Source organism: Neomonachus schauinslandi, chromosome 4 (assembly GCF_002201575.2).
Source record: "Neomonachus schauinslandi chromosome 4, ASM220157v2, whole genome shotgun sequence".
NCBI classification, from domain to species: domain Eukaryota; kingdom Metazoa; phylum Chordata; class Mammalia; order Carnivora; family Phocidae; genus Neomonachus; species Neomonachus schauinslandi.
The window spans coordinates 159545376-159568845 of NC_058406.1; the positions used below are offsets into that span (position 1 = coordinate 159545376).

Below are 23470 nucleotides of genomic sequence, written 5' to 3' on the forward strand. Positions count from 1 at the left end.
GATAAAAAGAAGAAAAAAAGTAAGAGACTTCAAAGAGAGAACCACAGAAAGAAAATCTTAGTTTGGGAGAATGGCTAGCCTGCGAGGCAAGGGAGGAACAAATGCAGGGACAAGGTTAGGTTCCGTTTTTTAACTTCTAAAGGAAATTCAATCAAAAGTTACTTGGAGGACGCAAAGTCCTGAATTAAACTCAACGTTTCGCACCCCTAAAGTGGAGGAATGATTGAGATCTGGCCTCCCGACAGCCAAATCACCCTGAGACAGCCGCAGCTCCCTCAATTTTGCAACTAAACACTGCTTTCCCTTGGTCCCATCAGGTAGGCGGAGTCTGTAGATCGAACGAAAAGGGGCATGGTTGGCGCGGAGGTACTCTGCACTGAAAGTAGGGCAACACAGAAGGAGCCCACGCACTTTGCAGCAGAACACCCTGTACAGCCAGCAACGGTCACAGAACACCTACCCGTGACCGAGCCTCGGCCACAGCCACGCCGGCCGCCGCTCGCCCCGCCCCCCCAGGCGCTCATTGGCTTAGCCCAGTCGCCGGACCCTCAGCCTCTCGTCTATTGGGCCAGACAGGACCTGGGCGGGATGCGGAAGTGAGGGCCTGGAGACCACCAAGAACCGCCTTCCAGGAGGGCGAAGTGGGAGGGGTTGGGGGATGGTTTCCCGAGGAGGGGGCGGCCATGGCAGCTGCGCGGAGGCAACGGCGGCTGCGACGGAGCGCGCGCCCGGCTTTGAATGAGCGGGGCTGGGACTGAACGGGCGGAGCGCGAGCTCGAGGAAGCGACCGGCAGTGCGCGTGCGCGCGCCGTGGTTGCGCGCGCGGCCCGCGGCAGCTCGGAGCCTCCGCCGGGCGGGCGGGGAGGGGGAGGGGCAGGTGAGTGTGTGCGACTCGCGCGTGCCCGCGAGGGGCTTCCCTCCCCCCCTGCCCCCCGAACCCAACCTGGTCCTTGGGTGGGTTGGGGGTCTTCTGCCTTTCCCTGTCAGCCCTCCTCTTCGCCTCGCACTTCCCGCCCTCCCACCTTTTCGTCCCTCCACCGGGTTTCTCCCTTCCACGGCCGACTGCCATTCTGGGGTACTGTTTCCGGGTCGGAGTGACCTCTGGGGTGAAGGAACTGCGACTGGGAGCGGGCCCCGAGCGCGCAGCCCTCACCATGCCGCGCTCACGCGTGGGAGACACGCCTGCGGGACGCGGGCGCAGAAACCCTCCAGTCGCGGAATGGGCCTCCAGCAGGGAAATTTGCCCGTCCTTCCTGCCCCTCCTTTACAGGCCTTGCTCCTTCCCAGATTTTTCCAAAATCCAAATCCCAACCTACCCTGCACCCATCTCCAGCGATTTAGAGCGTTTCACAGAGCGCCGAGTGCATGGCGTCGGATTGTGTAACTTGAAAACGCTCTTGTCTTTTTTCTCATCTGTACAGTGGGTGTGATTTTTTTTTTCATCAGCCAATTTCAGGTGGGTAATCAGAAGTTAAAGCATTTTAGTTATGGAACTCTTGCCTTTTGAGTCATTCAGGAGACCTTAACTCTGCCCTCGTAAGAGTCGGTGTCACATATTTGAGGGCCTGACTTTGAGTGGCCAGAGATGATACAGTCCACTTTACAACCCGCTCCCACATTCTACTTTTAGTTCCCTTTCTCCTTGGTTTTTCACATAAGTGAGTTCAGGTAAATTTTATTTTTGGAGACTTGCGATAGTCCTTAATCAGCTTGAGAGTTACAAACAATTTGAGGCTGTTCTGTATTGTACTAAGTCACATGGTTTTTAAAATTTTGGTATTGAAAAATTTCAAACATATTTTTAGAATTACAGCAATTGAAGACTTATTTACCCTAGTGTATACGAAAAGATTTTGGCTTGGCTTGTTTAATGAATTGTAATACAGTGACTCTACTGAAAGGGTCTCACCCGCAGTTTACGGGGAATTACAAGAAAGAAAGATATATTTAATTTTGCAGCTTCTAACGCAGTGTATTTTTAAAATTGTAGGTGAATCTTCCTCACTTGACCTAGTTGAGCTCTCATTCCTGTTGATTTCCTAGAGATGTCATTTCTCCAAAAGCCCTGAGAATAGGTTGCTTCATAATTCTGATCCTTTTCCTGCTATATCTCAAGTTTTTGTATTTTCCACCTAATTTTAAAGGAAATTTTAATTTGAAAATTAGGTTATATTAGCAATTCTCAGTTTTAGAAAGTATTTTTAAGTAACCAAAGTGCAAAGTAGGCTAAGATGCCTACTTAAATTGGCTACCTAAAGGGCATTCAAAAATCAAACTGAGGGGGTGCCTGGGTGGCTCATTCGTTAAGCCTCTGCCTTCAGCTCAGGTCATGATCCCGGGATCCAGCCCCACATGGGACTCCCTGCTGGACGGGAAGCCTGCTTCTCCCTCTCCCACTCCTCCTGCTTGTGTTCCCTCTCTCGCTGTGTCTCTTTCAAATAAATAAAACCAAAAAAAAAAAAAAAAATCAAACTGAGGCAATGAGTATAAAACTAAAAGGTTTATCAAAGGGATATGGTATGAGGAGAGCCTAGGCTTTGGGTCAGTCTCTTTAAATTGTGGGTGAGTAAATCCTCTGGAGCCTGTCAGCCACATGTGTTAAATGGGTATAGTGGAATTCACCTCCTTTGTCCTTAGGATTCCAGTGATATGATAGAAGATACATTGTCTAGAACTATGTTTTGAACATACTGAGTGCTCAAGGAACATTAATTTCCCTTCAACAAATAGTTGAGTACCTACTGTGTGCTTGGCATTGGCTAAGACCTAGAAATACCAAACCGAGCAAGACTGACTGGGGCCCTATCTCCTCAGTCCCTTGCATTGTCACTAGCCTGTGACAACTGAGCAACAAACACTTGGTTTCTCTGTATTGGGTCAGTAGTTTTTCCCATTACCCAGGGTAGCATCTGTTAGATAGTAGGTGCTAAATATATATATGTTTGTTGAATTGAATTGGAACATTAAGTAACTGTGGGTCCCAAAGAATATTCCAGCTTGCAAATCAATGTAATTGATAAAAAGTTTTGATAGTTAACTTGATTGCATTTTCCCCATTTCATTGCAACCGGCTAGAAAATTTAGTCTGGAAATTATAATATCATCACTGAATTAGTAAGAATGTTTATTGTTAGTGAGATGTTCTTGGCTTTTGAATTAAATAGACCTAGGTTTAAATCTGAGTCATTGGTTGTAGGAGCATGGAAACATGCGCTTACTCTCTGTGCTTCAGTTCTATGAAATGAGAGCAGTAGTATCTATCTCATAAGATCGTTTTATGGGTTAAGAGACATAATTTTTAGATCATGCTTGGCATATAGGAGCTGGTCAACGAATATTAGATCTTTTTGATAATTACAAAAGAAAATTTTCTGAAGAATGAGGATATTCTTAATTGCTACGAAGAGAATTCTATTCTATTGTCAATAATAGTCCCATTTTCTGTTTTTATGTTGGACAAAATTTTAAATTTTGTTTCCAGTTACCATTGAAGTCATTCAAGTTGACACATACTGAACAATGAAACACAATAATATTTGTGGCGAGGTGGTGACAGTGGTTACCAAGGCTCTATATGAAATTTATTTTCAACTCTGCATTCATGTATATATCCTGATACCCACTCCTCTCCCCAGTCCTTAAATATTAAATGTCTTCTCCCTTCAAAATTTCCTGATTGAGTATCTCCTCAGTTCTGTCCCCTTTTCCCCCAAGTGCCACATTCCATACAATCTCTTTTCTAGCTATCTTGTTTTGTTTATAATTTTTATAAAAATTTAGCCTAAATTTTCATATAGGGAAGTTTGCCTTCTTTTGGTTAAGAGTTTTATTCTTGACAAATCAGCTTTAAAATGGAGCTTTTATTCATCATCTTAACTGTCAGGTCATTCTAGTCATAATGAAGTAGTTAAACCTTTCAGGTGTTACTTTGCAACTGATAACTGGAGGTACAAGATAAACAAGATCCTCTGGGGAAGGATTGTACAGGGCAGATAAAGTATATAGAAATAACTATAGTACAAAGTAGAGAATGTAAGTGTGGTAAGAGAAGAATACTGGAATTAAGAAGACTTTATAATAGGAGCACCTGGGTGACTTAATTGATTAAGCGTCTCACTCTTAGTTTCGGCTCATGTCAAGATCTCATGCACCGGTTCTGGGATCAAGCCCTGCATAGAGGGCTCTGTGGTCAGTGGGGACTCTGCTTGAAGATTCTCTCCCTTTGCCCCTCCCCACACTCATTCTCTCTCTCTTTCTCAAATAAATCAATCTTCAAAAAAAAAAAAAGTTTTATAATACCCCAGCAAGACGTAATAAAGGCTTATGCTAGGGAGATTGCAGTGGAAATAGGGAAGAATATAGGCAGTATTAGGAAATGGAGTAAGGCCTTTTGGCAGTTTGGACATAATAGGGCTAAGAGAAAGGAGAAGTCAAAACTGTTGCATTTTTTGAAACCTAGTAAACCACTAATTGGTTTCTTTCTTTTTGTCAGAAGTATTTAAGTTACTTGAATAGTGAAATTCTTAAATTTTTTGGTTCATTCTCATAGAGTCACTGTTCTTTCCATCCTTGCAATTAGTATGTCAACTGCAAATACAGGCATTCAGTAAATCATTGAGCTCATGTGGAGATACAACCTCAATGTATGGGCATTGCTAAGGGAGCCTTTTGGAACTCTGTTACTGTGAAGAGTCTACTTGGCCTTTCTACATTTGTAATTCTAGCAATAAAAAGAGCTAGCTGTGTGTTTTGCCCTTTGAAGGGAATGGCAGTAGTGGCTCTAGAGAGTAATTAGGATCAGGTATCACAAGAGTTAACTGTGTTTCCTTGCTTTCTGTTTTTGTTTTGTTTTTATATTTTTGTTTTGAACTTTTATATAAGGCATAACCTACAAACAGTATATGTAGTATACTGGTGTTGATATTACTCAGACTGAAGCATAGATCTGTATGCCTATAGATATAGGTATCAGTTGTTTGTAATATTTTCTCAATACCCTTTTAATATCTGCAGACTCTCTGGTAATGTCACCTCTTATTTATGATACTGGCATAATTCTGTTATTAGGGACTTACATATTTTGGATTATTATGTGCTTTTGATTTATTGACCCTTTTATCATTATGAAAGGACCATTTTTATGCCTGCTAATATTATTTTCTCTGAAATCTATTCTTTGACATTGAAATAGTCACTTCAGCTTCTTTTTGATTAGTGTTAGCATGGTATATTTTCCCTATTCTTGTCCCATCTGTTATTTGTTCCCCTGTACCTTGTTTTCTGTTCTCCCCTGCCTTTTTTTTTTTTTTTTTTTTGGCTCCCTTTTCTGTTGACTGTATTTTGTCTCCTTTGTAGTCTTATTAGTTTAACTGGAACTTGCCCCTTAGAGAATATGATTTAATCGATTTACTGGGGTTAGATCCAGGTATCATATCTTTAAAGGATCCCCAGATATATGAACCACTGGACTAGATGATCTCTGTTGTTACTTTCAAGTTAGTAGCTATGTGACTTTGGGCAAGTTATTTGACCTCCCTTAATTTCCTCATCTTTAAAATGGGCATAATAAAATGTATCTATCTAAAAGTTAAAAATGTTTTGAATAATACTGTTATGTTCATGTGGTTCAAACTTCAAAAGGTACAAAAGATTCAATATATACTGTTTTATGCTTTTTTGATTTTTTTTGATTTTTTAAAGATTTTGTTTATTTATTTGACAGAGACAGACACAGCGAGAGAGGGAACACAAGCAGGGGGAGTGGGAGAGGGAGAAGCAGGCTTCCTGCGGAGTAGGGAGCCCGATGCGGGGCTCGATCCCAGGACCCTGGGATCATGACCTGAGCCGAAGGCAGACGCTTAACGACTGAGCCACCCAGGCGCCCCTGCTTTTTTGATTTTTTAGTAGAAAATAATACATAAATAGGTAATTGAAATTCAGTTAAAAAATATTCTGAGAATATTTCAGAAAGGCTTTTTTCCTCTCATCTATTGAAAACTTAAAAATGTTGTTTCTTGGGGGCACCTGGGTGGCTCAGTCATTAAGCATCTGCCTTCGGCTCAGGTCATGGTCCCAGGGTCCTGGGATCAAGCCCCGCATCCGGCTCCCTACTCCGCAGGAAGCCTGCTTCTCCCTCTCCCACTCCCCCTGTTTGTGTTCCCTCTCTCGCTGTGTCTCTCTGTCAAATAAATAAAAAATCTTAAAAAAAAAAATCTTGTTTCTTGAATTGTCAGTATGATTTACATTTTAATTTTAAAATTTACTGTGTACGGGGCGCCTGGGTGACTCAGTTGGTTGAGTTCCTGACTCTTGATTTTGGCTCAGGTTGTGATGTCAGGGTTGTGAGATCAAGCCTTGCGTTGGGCTCCATGCTTAGCACAGAGTCTGCTTGAGATTCTTTCTCTCCCTCTGCCTCTCCCTGCCCCCTTTTCGCATGTGCTCTCGCTCTCTCAAATAAACAAATAAAATCCTTAAAATAAAATAAAATAAAATTTACTGTGTTATATTTGTGGTTTCTGAAGAAAAGTAAAAAATGTCTGATTTTCACAGCTCATAATAGGACCTTTCAGCCTGACTTGAGAATGGGAATATAGCTTATGAAATCAGCTAAGTGCATTTATTTTTGTGCTTTTTCCACAGGTTTTGATTCCCACCATGGCTATCACACAGTTTCGGTTATTTAAAGTTTGCACCTGCCTCGCTACAGTATTCTCATTCCTAAAGAGATTAATATGCAGGTAAACAAATTTTAGGTTCAAAATGACTTATCTTCTTGCTGGTTTTGGATGCCTTCATAATTACAAAAAGGCAGGGCAGACTATACTTAAGCTAAACTTGATTATAGTATTCATTTGTTACTGTCTGGTATTTTTTTTAAATATATTTTCTCTACTTCAGATCTAGAAAGTAGAGTTTCACTTCTTTTCATTCTTTCAAATTCTTACATCTTTAATTAAAATCGTATTCTTATTCCTATAGAATTTCAGAAAAAAGCAAATCAATTTTCATTGTAATAAGACAGTTTTTATGTACATAATTATTTCATTACCAGAGTGTTTTAAGATGGTTAGGTGGAATTAGGAATAAGTATTTCTTTATATACTATAATATGAATGTTTTTGTATTAAAAAAACACTTGAACAGAAAAACCCCACACAAAATAGATTTTTTTTTTTTTGGTCTCTTAAATAATATTCCAGAATGTGGAATGTGGACTGTTTAGTCCTAGTCAGATAAGTCATTCTACTTCAGTAAGTCATCCAAAGATTTGAATTCCTTCTATTTTGTCACACAGCTATACCCTAGAGCTATAGTTCTGTAGTTCTATACTGTACCCTAGAACTATGTGCGGAGGCACTTCAGGGCTTCACATTAAACTCACAGGGGTATCATCAGGATTTCTTTTAATTTCTAGCAAAACACAGTGAATGGGATAGTCAACATCTGTTAAACGCTGCACAAGCTACTAGCTCAAGGTAGTTCACATTTGTAACATTAGATCGTGCAGCATTACTTTTGCAGATATTCTTGAATGTTTGAGATAAGTTTTTGTTTACTTGTATTTTTAGTGACCTGTCTTTGCAAAGCTAGGATTTAGGTTGTAACTCAAGCAAGTACTGAACCTAAAATTAATATGGAACAGAAAATGAGTACGGTAGTATCCAATCTGATTTCGAGTTTTGAGAAGCTGTGCAGTATCCAGTAGCCCCACACATATGTTCCATTAGTGATTGTGGTTCTTTAAGAATGAAATCAAAATATTGTTTTTCTTTATATGTAGTATTTTTGCAAATGGCTGCTGTGTAGTTAGGACATAAATAAGTATTAATTGTTTGGGTCTAATTATGTAATCAATGGAACTGTTAGGTATTTGTTTTGGCCAGGAGTACTGACACACAGAGGAGGGTATAGTAAAAGAGGAAGTAGAAGGCTGTCAGTTCTCTTTTCTGGCGGACTTGATTTAGAAGTTGCACACAACACTTCAGTTCTCAAGCTTACTGTCTAGAGCTTAAACATATGCTAAGGATCATATGACCACCTAGCTTCAAAGGAGGCCAGGAAATATATTCTCTGGCTAAGTGGCCATTTATAACTATTAAAACTCTGAGGATTAAGGACATTTATTGTTAGAAGTAGAGTGATTTGGGATTTTTTAAAAAATGGGTCCATAGTATGGCAAAGGGAATGAGTGGATGAAATAGAGTGCAGATGATCACTGGAGGAGGAAAGGTCAAGAAAGAAATGGAAAATTCTGGTGACTATAGAACTTACCCAGGAAGAAGACAGGGTTTGGGAAGTAGGCAAAATAGTGAACTAAGTGCTCAGATCATTAGAGCGTGAAGAGGAATGGCCAGAAATTCACAAAGTAAAGTAGGATAAGACTGGGTATTAATTGCCAGAAGGCTGGAGGTTAACAGAAGATAAATTATGGGTGTTTTTCTTTTTACATATGTATTTTCTAAAACTAAAATACTTTTGGTAAAAGAATGCATTTGATTTAAAAAATATTAAGGACAGTTGTTGCCACTATAAATTTCACAATAATTTATTTAGGATTCATTGTATGTTCACTTTTAAAGAAAACTGACTTGTTAGAATAAGCTTTTCTTATGTGTCAGAAGGAACCTAGATCATGTGTTTTAAAAGTAGCAGGTCCACATCATAAATTTAGTAGTAGACTGTGTTTTCTATTTATCCTTTAAACAAAATATGATTTCTAATCTTGTAGTAAAAATAACTAACTTTACCAGTTTGCTCTAAGTAGATGCTGTATAGATTATTTGAAATGAAGCAAGTGATTAATCATTTATAATAGCTACCTTTTTTTTTTTTTAGTATATACCGGGCACTGTCTAGTGTCTAGCTGCTTTAAATATGTTACTTAGTTAAATCCCTATAACAACCCTACAAAAGTAGGTTTGAATACCTACATTTTGCAGATGAGGATATTGAAGCTGAGAGGCTTATTGATTCTAACTAGACTCATAATTAATAGACGTAACATTTAAAACTATGGTTTACATAGTTTCCATAGCCCATGCTTTAGCAATTGAGTTATGATACCTATTTTGTTTAATATAGTGCTTCTCCTACTAATCCTTATCAATTAGTGTAGTTCAACCCAGTGATTTTCAAACTTTTAATAATAGGTAATCTTACCTAAAAAACAAATCAGTAAAACAAACAAAAGCCAAGCCGTCCTGGTTAAAACGGCATAGGTAGGGGCACCTGGGTGGCTCAGTTGGCTGAGCATCCAACTCTTGGTTTGGCTCAGGTCATGACCTCATGGGTCGTGGGACCAAGCTCCATGAGGAGTCTGCTTGAAGATTCTCCCCCTCTGCTCCTCCCCCTGCTCTTGTGCACAGGTGTGTTCTCTCTCTCTCTATCAAATAATCTTAAAAAACAAAACAAAACAAAAAAAAAACCACACACACACACGAAAAAAGGGATAGGTGTCCTAGAACTTCACCAACAGAGCATGGTTTGAAGGAATATGGTTTGAAATTACTTTGCATTTTTGTTTTTGTTTATGTCTTTATATGCCTCCTGAGTTTATCTATAATTCTGAGTCCTAAGCCAAAAAGCAGTTTTGTTGTCCTGTCCAAGATTTTAAACACATTTAAAAGATATTTGATGCATGCCTTTTCTTTTCATATTTTAATGAGCAACTCTTAATTGTTAAAATAAATAATTGTAAAATTAAAAAATACCTTTTTTTTTAAAGGTATTTTTATTTATTTGACAGCGAGAGAAGGAACACAAGCAGGGCGAGTGGGAAAGGGAGAAGCAGGCTTCCCACTGAGCAGGGAGCTCGATGCGGGGCTCAATCCCAGGACCCTGGGATCTTGACCTGAGCCGAAGGCAGACGCTTAATGACTGAGCCGCCAGGCGCCCCATAAAAGACCTTTTTTATTAGCTTTCCCTTACTGTCCATAGTGCTTTTACCCAAGCTTGTTTTGGTAATTATTGAAATAAGCTATTTTCATTTTTATTTTAGATCTGGCAGAGGACGGAAATTAAGTGGAGACCAGATAACTTTGCCAACTACAGTTGATTATTCATCAGTTCCTAAACAGGTAATTTTTGTTTAAGTTTGAATAAGTGCTCCAGAACCATGGTTTTCAAACTGGACTACAGACCATTAATTAGTATATCAGGAAATTAATTTGGTAGTCAGGTTAGGCTTTTGTTGTTGTTATATTTTTTAATTCTAAAATTTTTTTTTTTTTTTTTTTAAAGATTTTATTTATTTATTTGAGAGAGAGAGAATGAGAGACAGAGAGCATGAGAGGGAGGAGGGTCAGAGGGATAAGCAGACTCCCTGCCGAGCAGGGAGCCCGATGCGGGACTCGATCCAGGGACTCCAGGATCATGACCTGAGCCGAAGGCAGTCGCCTAACCAACTGAGCCACCCAGGCGCCCCTAATTCTAAAATTTTTATTTGGTTCTTCATAGTATTTTCTGTTACTTTGCTGAAGTTTTCTATTTTATTTTTCCATAGATTTCAAGAGTGTTTACTTTTGCTTGTTGAAGTATTTTTATAACTATTTTAAAGTCTTAGATAATTATAACATTTGTGTTATCATTCCATGCAAGTTGAAATTTACTGATTGTTCACTGAATAATTTGGGGTTGTTTCATGGACATTTTGAATATTATATTTGAGACTCTGTCTTATACAAATCCTATCAAGAATTTTTTTTTTTTTTTTTTTCAATCAGGGATTCAACCCGGTTAGGCTTAGGATGCAAGTTTCAATATTCTTTCTGTGGACTGTAGTTCTAAATGTCAGTTCAGGTTTTAAAGCATTTGCTTTTGTTTTGTTTTTTGTTTTTTAATGGATAGAACCAATTGTCTAACTTCTAGTAAAAGTAAGTGTTTTTTTAAACTTTTGATCTAGTTTTGGTATGTTTTATAACATTTTTATTTTCCTGTTGGTCAAAAAGTTTGAAAACCAATGTTTTAGAAAGCCTGTTTTTCTAATAAATGATGAATGAGATGTTAAGTTACCCCTTTGTGGCTGACACTGTTGATGGATTCAATGAAGACGGATGTTGAAGAGTGGACTTCCTGGGACGAAGACGCCCCCACAAGTGTAAAGATTGAAGGAGGCAATGGGAATGTAGCAACACAACAAAATGCCTTGGAACAACTGGAACCTGACTATTTTAAGGACATGACACCAACTATAAGGAAAACTCAGAAAGTATGTAAAAGAGTGGTTTGGGAGGTTAAATAAACTGTTTTGCAGATTCCTATGTTTAAATCAGACAGTATAATTAACCAGAAAGCTTATTTCTAATGATCAATTTGTTGTGTTTTCTAACATATTAAACAAGCTTATATATTCAAGTGACCTAGACATAGATCTAGTAAGTTGCATCCCCAAGTCTTTTAAAGTTATATTTGCATTTACTGAAATCCAACCGTAGACCAGATTCTAGACTGCAGTCTCTGCTAGAGAGACTAAGCTGATTAAGATAAAGTTCTGACCTTAAAAGAGTTCACAGTTTAGTGATGACTACAGACTGATAGGTGTAGTTTCCATTGTTTATAACCATTATAAAACTGATGTAGGACTCTCAGAATAATTGTTGTGGGCTTATGTTAGTCGTCCACACTTTACTTAATCCCTTTTGAGTTGGATATGGAAGATCACTTAAAGGTGGAGGGAATTATTGGGAAAAGAACAGTAGCTAAATATTTTCCTTTCTTTTTATCAAAAATGTACTTTTTAAAAAAAAATTTAAATCAAAGAATATAGAAGAGCTTATAGTGAAAAGCAACAGACTTCTGCCCCATCATTCCCCATAGCCAGTTCGACTTCTCAGAAGCAACCACTGATAACTTTTCCTGTTTGGGCTTATAGTGTTGTTGTTTTTTTCAAATCATATCTATATATAATATGCTTATGTTGCTGTGCCTTGATTTACTAATCACAGACATTGTCCATTGACTTCATACTATGGTAGATGAGGGTTTATTTCATACTACCCTCACTGCTCTTCCCCCTCTTCCAGATATGATGCTGTTATTCCAATCTACCTCACTAGTCACTCTGCTATTAAAAAAAAAAAAAAAAATGCTTAGAGTTCTATTTCTTGTTCAGTCATGCATAGAAAATATTTCTTAAAAACGCACTTTATAAAATGAGGACATTATTTATTCCACCCTTTCCTAATAGGGCTTCTCACCCTCTTCTACCTCCCAACCAGTTTCAGCTATAAATTTATTTTTACAATTTCAAGGCTGATAACATTTACATTCTGTAATCAGTTTTGTTTTTGTTAAGTTGTCCAAATGTCTCAGTGCTGAACTCAAACTCAAGGAGTTTGCGTGTCTTAGTAGATGAATACCTTATATTTTGGAAGTATATTGCTGCTCTTAAGAGGAACCTAGAATATTTCAATAGTACCTTAATAAATTAGTTAGACTGAAAATGTTTTTAAGGTACAAAGCTAACACTCCTGCCTTGAAAGAGCTAATGCATTCATAGATAACCATATGAAGAGAGATGGTTATACTTTAGTAGAATGTGACATGTGTTCTTATTTAATACAGTGACTAAAAGTGCCAACTTATATTTTGTGGGTCTAGAGAGAGAAGAGGAAAATTTGTTTTTTAGAAAAAGTAAAATGGAATTTTTCTTAGCATGTAAGTGATTTGTGTGACAATTGCCTAGGAATTTTGATAGTCTTTACAGACTTAAACCTTTACATTATAAATTTTAAAAGAAGAAAGGTAGGGCATATTTGAAATAATTACAGAATACTTTGGTCACTTAATTAGCTTGTTTATTTTTATATGATGGGTAAAATATTCCTATAATTCTGTTTCAATTAATCTTTCAGATCATTATTAAGAAGAGAGAACCATTAAATTTTGGCATCCCAGATGGTAGCACGGGTTTCTCTAGTAGATTAGCTGCTACACAGGATATGCCTTTTATTCATCAATCTGTAAGTATGTTAATAATATATAGGCAAGGGTTTTTGTTTTCTTGAAAAAAATCAAAATGAATTGAACATAATATTTGTATTTCTGTGCTTCAAAACAGGCTTAGCAGATAAGAGACATTAATCTGGAGTTTTGCAGTCTTTTCCTTTTATGAGATTGTAAATTACATCAGCTACTAAGATCAGAGTCCCACTGTACACATAAAAGACAAATACAATATGTTACTTACAAAATGTGACCTTTAGGGGTGCCTGGGTGGCTCAGTTGGTTGAGTGTCCGACTCTTGATTTTGGCTCAGGTTATGATCTCAGGGTTGTGAGATTGAGACTTGCCTTGGGCTCTGTGCCCAGCACAGAGCCTGCTGAAGATTCTCTCTCTCCCTCTGCCCCTCCCCTTTTCACGTGTGTGCGCACATGCATGCTTTCTCACTTTCCCTCTCTAAAAAATTTTAAAAAATGTGACCTTTAAAGAGATTACCACTGAAATTTAAACTTAAAAGCAGGTTATTTTTAAGCGAGTCATGAATTGTTTCCCTAGTAGAGTATATTTACATTTAAAGTATAATTTGACTTGTAGTAGGTTTGACTTAAATGCATCACTTTGAAGGACAAAAAGTAGTGAGGAAAGTATATAACTGTGGTACTCAACCTTGGAAGTATCTGAGAATTGTCTTAAAAACACCAATGTCCAGGGGTGTGTGGGTGGCTCAGTTGGTTGAATGTCTGCCTTTGGCTCAGGTCATGATCTCAGGGTCCTGGGATGAAGCCCCGCATCGGGCTCCCTGCTTGGCGGGGAATCTGCTTCTCCGCACTGTTCTTGCTCTCTCTCTCTCTTTCAAATAAATAAATAAATAAAATCTTTAAAAAAAAACTTACAGTCTGACGCTCTAGGTAGTCATCATTATCATCAAAGAACTCTCCATAACTTTTAAAAAAAAAAGTCCAGACTTCTCCCCAGATCTAAGCTTAAGCATGTTTTGATTGACTAATTATTGATTAGTAATTATTGACCAATTTATTATGTTATTATTATATAACAACCCCACATTTAGTGGCTTAAAACAGTGAACCTTCTTTATCTCATATCGTTTCTATGGATTGGCAATCCAGGAGTGACTCAACTGGGTAGTTCTGGCTCGGGGTTTCTAATGAGTTTCCAGGCAAATCATTAGCTGGGGTTGTAGTCATCTGAAGGCTTGACTGGAATTGGAGGATTCATTTCAAAGGGGCTCACTTTACATGCCTGGCAAATTAATGCTGGTTGGTTGCATGAAACCTCAGTTCCTTGCCATGGACCTCTCCATAGGGCTGCTTGAGTTTCCATACAACATAACCGTTGACAGTCCCAGAACAAGCAATCCCCGAGAAAGAGAAGGCAGGCAGAGGTGAAGCCACAATGCTTGTTTATGACTTAGTCTTAAGTCACTGTCACCTCCACATTATTTTATTCATTGGATGTTAGTCCCTAAATCTAGCCCACATGCAAGGGGAGAGGAATTAAGCTCTACCTCTGAAGGAAGAGTGCCAGAGAATTTGCAGACATAGTTTTAAACCACCACATCTGCCTATCTTACTTGTTTGTTGAAACTGCATGGGTGCTTCAGAGGCCCCATCTCTCTAGGGGACCCGTGTTTATGTATATTTTTAATTCATGGGTCAGAAATTATTCCTACTAATGCGAGACAGGGTGCTTGGTGCTAGTACTATAGTGGAAAGTAAGAGTCCTTCCTTCAAAAGAATGCATTCTAGTACGGAAGGTGCAGTATTAAATAAATGATTGCACTATTATAAATAATGCAAATTTTGATAACTCCTATGCATTTACTTTTTTATTTTTATTTTTTTAAAGATTTATTTATTTAAGAGAGACAGAAAGAACATGAGTGGAGAGAGGGAAAAGCAGACTCTCTGCTGAGCAGGGAGTCCACTGTGGGGCTCAATCCCAGGACCCTGAGATGACCTGAGCCAAAGGCAGATGCTTAACCAACTAAGCCACCCAGGTGCCCCAACTCCTATGCATTTACATCATGCTATGAGAGCACAATAGCACCATAGATATTTCTCTAAAGTAGCACAGCATGTTTAATTTTTTATTTTATATTTCTAAATTTTATACTTTATTCACATGTGTTTGATCCATATTTGTAAAGTGGTTCAGACTTATCCAGTGAATTAGCAAATGTTTGCCACTTACTTGTAATTATAAGTTTTTATAACACTAATATAGCTCATTATGATGTTGTAAATATGTAACTCCTCACAGAGTTGGAAAGAGTAAATAGGGTAGATGGAGAAGGGTAGATGGAGAATGTCTCCAATGCTATTTCCACGTATTTTCCTCCCAGCAGACGAAATAAGGGGGCATTGCTTAGGAGGGAATGGTAATCTACTGCACTTTGTTCTCCACTCCAAAAATATCTTACCACCCATTCTACCAATTAGGTTCTTCTTTTAAATTCCACATTCTTTTTTTTTTTTTTTTCTGGAGTTTAATCATTTGTATTGTTGTTGATAGCTTTTTATACTAAGGATATTAACTTTTTTCTGTCATCTTTTACAATTTTTTGGTTTGTTGTTGGCTTTATAATTTGGATGTTTTTGATGGGCAGATGTGTTTAGGTTTGTTTTGTTTTGTTTTTTTAAAGTGGGCTCCATGCCCCGCGGGGAGCCCAGTGCGGGGCTTAAATTCACAACCCTGAGATCAAGACCTGAGCTGAGATTAAGAGTTGGACACTTAACCAACTGAGCCACCCAGGCGCCCTATGTTTAGTTTTTATGTAGCAATTCTATCCATCTTATCCTTTAAAACTTTTTAACTTGGAAGGCCATCTCTACTAAAGGATTAGATATCACTCTCTTTTTGTGGTTTTAGTTCACTTTTTTTATGTCTAAATGTTTTATATACAGAAAGTCAAACACCTCAGTGGAAAAATGGATACATTTACAAATAAGAAATAGACATAGCCTGATAACATGAAGAAAAGTTTGATCTTATTAGTTCTCAAAGAAATCGAAAGTAAAATAACAAGACACCATTATCAAATCTTAACCAATTATCAAAATGAAAGAAGGCTATTACCAGTATTGACAGAAGTACAGGGGAACAAGCCTTCCACCTGTTGCTGTCAGTAGGATAAGTTGGGATAGTTTTTCAAGAGGGTCATTTGTATTTTGGTTCAGTGGCTTGAAAAAAAAAATTCATTTGATTTAGGTATTCTACTTTTAGAGACTTATATTAAACAGATAACCAGAAATACACTAAAAAGTTTTAACAGAGGATGGTATTATGTTTATGGTTAGGAGGAGAAAAACCGCACATTTAATTTCAGTTTTAAGTGTAAGTGCTCAAAAGAAAGTGTAATAAATCTATTCATAGATTGGTGCAAGTTATTTTATGCTCATAGTCACTTCTGCACCTAACTAAACATTCCAGAATAAGCATTTTTATTGGTTTGTGGAAGAAAAAGTGAACTTTCAGAGGTCCAGCCTGGGGATAATGGAAGAAATAGTGGAAGGCCAGCCTACTGGGATCAGGTAAGTAGGACAGGCAAAAAAAAAAAGCACAATATGGAAGTACTCTGGTAAAGAGTAAATTTTGCCTGATTTGTTGTTTTTGCCTTGGACCCACCTAGTAAGAACCACTAAAAAATCTATAAATTACTTATGCTTAAATGGAAATGGCTGTGCCGATTTGGAAACTTCACGTCCTCCGGTTCATCTCAGCACAGAGTAGTTAGGCATCTCTAATTCCGTCTCCAGTCAGTCTCTTCTCTTGCCCCCACCCCCACCCTGTCCTTTCACTAAAAAGAGAGAAACAGAAAGAAGAAATGTTCTATTCTTGTCCATTCCAACTTAAAGTAGGCAGAAAAAAAAAAAAAGAATCAGTATAAAACATAAAATAGACGAATGCTGGACCTGCCCAGGACCGTTGAGTACTGAAAGTCATGCATCACAAGAAACAGCTCCGTTCCAGGCAGACCAAGGGCCTGGTCATCTGGGCCTTATATGTGAAGAAGGCACAGGGGAGTGACAAGGTCTGAGTCATGTTATAAAAGATACTCTTCTTGACTGCTAAGTGGAGAAAGAGGAGATCTTTACTATCATAATTTTGTTTTGCACTTTGTTGTAGCCTGAATTAGGTGACTTAGATACCTGGCAGGAAAATACCAACGCGTGGGAAGAAGAAGAAGATGCGGCCTGGCAAGCAGAAGAAGTTCTGAGGTATTTTAGTTATACTTACGTTATAGCTTGAGTAGAAGAACTCAATTTGTTCATGTTGCATTTGAGGTCAAGAAAGCGGATTCTGCCAAAAGTTGTATTTTTCTTCATTCTTTCTCACTTGACCTTAGGTATAAATTTCAGACTGCATATACTATTTTATATGATTAAAACCTCACAGAAACCTAGAATTTAAAGCATTATAGGAACAAAAGAGTAATAATGTTATTAATGGCAAATTAGATCTTCTATATATATACATCATATTATACTATTTGCTTTGTATTCCATTCCCTGTAAAACATAGTTATCTCTTGAAACATGAGCCACCATTATATATTCCTTTAGGTCAGAAATTATACCTTTATTTTTGTTTCCCCGTGGTGTAGAATAGTGCCCAGCACTGCACATTCGGATGGAAATAACTTATATAGCACTCTACATTTGTATATATGGCTTAGTTGATGTACTCAAAAGCCCTACGAGGTAAATAATTATGTCGGGTACTATCCATTCTACAGAGAAGAAAATATTATTCCTGAGGTCTTCAAGTTTGTTTTTTTGGTGTTATGTTCTTATTTCTTTGTTTCTGTGAGCAATAAACTTAATTCTTGCTACTGCTGCATTAGGTCAAAGAGTAAACAGAATATTTACCCTAAAAAAGTTTGTGACCATCATCACTGGTGAAAAGCTCATATATTTAAATGTATCTAAATCATTTTTTATTTTTAAAGATGATATAGTAAAACACAGTGATGTAAGTTTTTTATTTTAAAAGATTGTTTTTATAATAGGGATAGAAAATAAATAACAAAACAACTGATTTCATTTTTGTGTTTTCCCTTCCGGTCTTCATCAACTAACTACAGTTACCTTGAACAGCCAGCAGAGGGTGCAGTTGAGTTATGGCGGACTTTTTTTTTTTGGTCTGGTCCTTCCTATTTTCAGCTTTTTTTTTTTTTAAGATTTTATTTACTTATTTGTCAGAGAGAGAGAGCACAAGCAGAGGGAGAAGCAGGCTTCCCGCTGAGCAGGGAGCCCGATGCGGGACTCGATTTTATTTAAGATTTTATTTACTTATTTGTCAGAGAGAGAGAGCACAAGCAGAGGGAGAAGCAGGCTTCCCGCTGAGCAGGGAGCCCGATGCGGGACTCGATCCCGGGACTCCAGGATCATGACCTGAGCCGAAGGCAGTCATTTAACCAACTGAGCCACCCAGGCGCCCCTTCAGCTTTTTTTTTTAAACAGGGATGCGTCACTTTTTAAAAGTCAGTAAAGTTGTGAGAGTTTTAAATATTTAGTTTTTATCTAATCATTATTCACTGTAAAAGGACTTTTTAAAATTGTAAACGGCAACATTTATTTTGCATGGATCATCAAAAAAAGATAAGTTATCTATTTCTTTTACTCTTTTTTGGATACATCATAGATATAGAAGTCCAAGTGTTTTAGAACATTTTCAGGGGTTTGTGATTTTTAGTGTCATTAACCACAGGATAAAGGAGAGGGGTCTGTTCATTCTGAATCCAGTAATCTTAACGACAGCACTATAGAGTTGATGAGTTCACAAGTATCTTAATACCCACTGTACCTTTTTTCCACGCTCTATCCTCTTGCACTCTGAACAAAACAAGAAAAAAACAAAAAACAAAACCCTAAACCTAGTGTTTTATGTTATATGACAGCTTAGGAGAGGGAACCTATCAGTTGGTAATATGCATGCTTCCTGCTACCATTTGCGTAAGTTAGAGTCAAAGACACTTGGAGGACTCCTGCGCTGTTACTGCCCCCGGAAGAACACTGCGAAGTTTTGAAGTGTGGTCACACTGTGTGTCCTCTCAGTCTGTTTTCCATTGCCACTTTAATACTGCCAGTACCGGAATCAGTAAAGTTAAGGAGATTCTGGTACTTCAGTAATTCCAGGTGTGTATCTGGAGAGGGAAAACAGATTTTGTCTGCAGTCATCTCTAAATTGCCTCATTTTCCAGGAACATTAACTGTTGATGTTTATACTTTAACTAATAATCCGGTGAAAGCTTGATGATCTTGCTTGTTTGTAAGCTAGCCAGCTCTTTATAATTCTTTTCTAGCTCCCTTTTTGCCACAGGCATTTTGACTTTTTTTAGGGGGCAGATTATCAGTTTTGCTAGGAAGTGATCAGAGCTGGTGAAAAGTAGATTTCTGTTAAACTATTCTTCTGAAACTTTAGTTAATTGATGGTGAAGGTCAAAATATTGCCTAAAATAAGTCTACTTTCTCGAATTTTGGTCATACACAACTCTGCTCACTCCCACTTATAAATATGATGAGAATGGTATATATGTTTCACTCGCCAGAGTCCCCTTTGAGCTGTCCCAAACATAGGTAATCCACACTGGATTTTTCTGTTTTATAACCTCCTGTTGCCCATCCCATGCATAACTGTGACCTACAGCTTCCTCCCTCAACCTTTCATGCTTCTTCAATATTTTCTCATGCCTTAAACCTTAGATCCAGGGCCAGCTTCTGTTCTTTGTCCTATTTCGTCACCCCCTGCTACTCCCACTCTCCACACAAGTCAATCAGTAACAAAAGAGAGGCCAGTGGTTCTAGCTCAGTGGAGTCAAGGAGGGGCCAGGGAGGAGGGAAGTATCTCATAATGTATAATCAGCAAGTACCTACTCTTCTGCCCCTTCCTCAGTAGAGCTGGCCAAATGCTAATCCTTAAATAGATTTCTGGCTTCCAGTTGGAAGGCTTGTGTTTCATTTCTGTTTTCTTTGTGCATTGTGTTTGCACATCTGTGTTCTTGACTTCCTCCAGCAGAGTGTTTCTAACTATTATAAGAACAGGAGATTTAGTCCTCAACATCAGGCTTTTCAGAATGGTATCAAAAAGAAGGTGTGGTCCAATGGAAGTAGTGTTTTAGTGAAAATAATCTGAAGAAGAGGGATTAGAAGATGTGGGTTTGTCTCCTTGTACTTAATCTTAGGACTTTGGGTAAGTCACTTAGCCTTTGTGCCTCATTTTACTTATTGGTAACATAGAGACAATACTCTTTTATTTTGCAAGTCGTGTTCTAAGGATTAAAAGAAATACTGTTTTTGAAAATCTTTGAAATTTTCAAAACAGTGAGAAGAAAGATTTTTCAAACTTAACATTTGATATTGGTAAAAAGTCACCGCTATTTCTTTCTGGAATTCATTCGCCATTTTACCTGTGTGGTATTTTCTAAAAGTAAAAATAGGAATATGTTTCTTTTCAGGCAGCAGAAGATAGCAGACAGAGAAAAGAGAGCAGCAGAACAACAAAGGAAGAAAATGGAGAAGGAGGCACAGCGGCTAATGAAAAAGGAACAGAACAAAATTGGCGTGAAGCTTTCATAATGGATGTCCTTCACATGTCATAGTGCCAGTAAGAGAGATAGGAGCTCAACAACTCAAGCAACATTTGTATGGATTTAAGAATATTTTCAGAATACAAACACATTGCTTGATTTTAATGCATTCATCAGACCATCTAGGAGACCAGGATTCTCTCAAAGTACCTTGAGCTCTTAGTGATTGAGACTCAAAAAAAAAAAAAGACCTACGAGGCAATATTTTTTTTCAACATGCTCCAAGTGTAAGACAGTTGTTTGCTGTAAAAAATTATTACAAATGGAATATACCAGTACCTCTTCTAGCTAGTGTTTCTAGCTAAATAAATGGGTGTAAATAATTTTATGGTGGGAAAGAACTCTGCTCTCTATAATGCTTTCCTTCATTGTGCATAATGATAAAATAAATAATTTTAAATATTCCTTTGTTTCCATGATTATCTGACCTAACTCAGACAAACTGCAGGGCTTTTAACCTCTTTATTTTTGTTGTCAGAAGCTGGTATTGGCATACATTTCTTCTAGTTTGAACTGGTAATGTTTATGTTTAATATGACGTTAAGGAATTTGATGACTTTGGTTTTCAAGAAAATGACATTAAATGCAATAATTTTATTTATCATAAAGATTTTATACATCGTTTTCTTTTAGATGGTACTGTAATGGTATACATATTTGTAATTTATACTGCATGTATAAACATTGAAAATCAGCAAAAATGACAAATTTGTTTTGCATTATTTTAACTTGTGAATTTTAAAAACTAGTATTAGTAATTTTTTCCTTTTGTTGTAGATTTTAAGATGTTACAGTGTTTTAAGTACCTTAGTCCCTCCCGCCACAAAAGCCATTAATTTACAAACGCAGAAAGCCTTCGGTTCTAATATTTCAAAGCTTTCAGGTGATTTCTGTATCAATTTTATATATCTGACATAATGTAGTTTACTGTGTTGTTGGCTAAGATAATACTGATTTATTAAATTTTAAACTGAGATAGGAATAATATTTTTATTTTGGGGTGTTGACTGCCTCTAAAATAGTTTCAAGGAAATAGATACATACTGTGTTCACAGGAAAAAAATAGGTTTGATAGTTTAAATCCTATTAATTTTTTCTCCATGATTAAAATACATTCAGACTGATTTTCTATGGCTTTAGAATTTTTAAAGATTTTCACTTTCATAAAGGTTGTTGCCCAAAATTAACATTCTGTGGGGGTTTTTTAGTGTCCTAGATCCTCTACAGGCTAACTACTGCTGATATGTTTGAATTAAAATGCTATTTCAGAGTAAAATCACAGCCTGTACAGTGAGATCACCCTAAGTCCTTAGCCTAAGCTCCTAGACTAAATGTGATTGTAGAATCTAGTTGAAATTTAACTTTGGTAAAAATCTGCTTTTTATAATCCCAAGCCACATTTTCAGTTATCATGTTTATTAGAACTTCTGCCAATAAACTTCCAATTAAATAGAATTAGATTCAAATTTTTAGTAATAAATGTATTCTCTTCCCTTATTTGTATTTATTTTTAGTTATGGGAATGCTACATGATTTCTCTAAATTTGGGGTTCATAAAGGATAACCTCTCCTTTAGTACAATAAATTTTACTGCTTTTCCCCAGTAGTTGACAAGTATTGAAGTCTATTTTGGTCATGACTTTCATGATGTGGGATTTTGTTTTTTTGTTGGCTTTTTATTTTTGTTTGATCAAGGGCGCCTGGGTGGCTCAGTCGTTAGGCATTTGCCCTTGGCTCGGGTTGTGGTTCCGGGGTCCTGGGGTCAAGCCCCCGCATGGGGCTCCCTGCTCGGCGGGAGGCCTGTTTCTCCCTCTCCTACTCCCCCTGCTTGTGTTCCCTTTCTCGCTGTCTCTCTCTCTCTCAAAAAAAACAAAACAAAACAAAAAAAACCTTTAAAAAAATTTAAAAAAAGAAGTAAAGACTGGTTAGAAATTGTATGATTAGAAAGAAAGATTTTTTTAATGAAAAGAATAAAGAGCAATTTTGGGATTTTTTTTTTAACCTCTCTTGGTATGTAAACTGAATTCCTGTGTTAAGTTGGGTGTAATATGGTCCCAAAAGAAGTTGTGAAGTGAGTTAAATACATTTGATAAACACTTCATGGTAACAAACTGACTTTTAGCTTTGAAATTTATAGTTTGTTTTTGTTTTAATTAAGAATTACCAGTCTTAGAAGCCTATTAGTGAAAGTAAAGAAGAAATATGGGTAGGCATAGATAGAATTAGTGAAGTGCTACCCATTATCTGAATTGTGCATTTCGTGTATTGAGATACCAAGTGATGTGCAGGATGTGAACCTTTGTATTTTGTGTATCTCTATATATGTATGGTTTCCACTCTTACTAAGCTGTAGCTGAGGATATCTTCTAGTTGACTTTGGCTCCTTTTTATTTTTATTTTTTTAAGATTTTATTTATTTATTTGACAGAGAGACAGCGAGAGAGGGAACACAAGCAAGGGGAGTGGGAGAGGGAGAAGCAGGCTTCCCGCGGAGCAGGAAGCCCAATGCAGGGAGCCTGATGTGGGACTCAATCCCAGGCCCCTGGGATCATGACCTGAGCCGAAGGCAGACGCTTAACGACTGAGCCACCCAGGCACCCCAACTCTGGCTCCTTTTTAGTAGCATATTTAATTGAGTCAACATTTTAGAAATTAGAATTTAAAATTCAGCATTTAAATTCCTGTTTTGACATGTGCTCGCCTCCGGCCAGGATGGCAGCTATTCTTTTAGATGAAGATTGGTGGTTGGGAAGATGGTGATAGCTGCAGAAACTGGCATCTGGATGGAGCTTCCAACAGCACTCTATACTCTACCGGTGTAGTGCAAATCTAACCATGGCCAGTGTTCCAAAAAGCCTGTTTTGTCACTAATGATGTAATTACTGGGCCAGATATAGCTAACACACGTCTTGTTTAATCCTA

The 23470-nt window shown here is 37.6% G+C and overlaps 1 protein-coding gene across 4 annotated transcripts; it reads left to right on the top strand.

Annotated features, from left to right (window-relative positions):
- The first annotated feature begins 811 nt into the window (after positions 1 to 811).
- On the top strand, positions 812 to 21278 carry EBAG9 (estrogen receptor binding site associated antigen 9). Of its 4 annotated transcripts, none has more exons than XM_044914282.1 (7): positions 812 to 877; positions 6640 to 6737; positions 9998 to 10076; positions 11048 to 11206; positions 12852 to 12959; positions 17086 to 17177; positions 20417 to 21278. In XM_044914282.1, the coding sequence occupies exons 2-7, from the start codon at positions 6655 to 6657 to the stop codon at positions 20535 to 20537; spliced, it is 642 nt and encodes a 213-aa protein (XP_044770217.1). In that variant the 5' UTR covers positions 812 to 877; positions 6640 to 6654; the 3' UTR covers positions 20538 to 21278. The 4 variants fall into 4 exon arrangements, with proteins under 4 accessions (XP_044770217.1, XP_021544049.1, XP_021544047.1 ...); XM_021688374.2 differs by lacking the exon at positions 812 to 877 and adding an exon at positions 1427 to 1456; XM_021688372.2 differs by lacking the exon at positions 812 to 877 and adding an exon at positions 1435 to 1456 and having other exon boundaries at positions 11030 to 11206.
- Positions 21279 to 23470: the final 2192 nt, after the last annotated feature.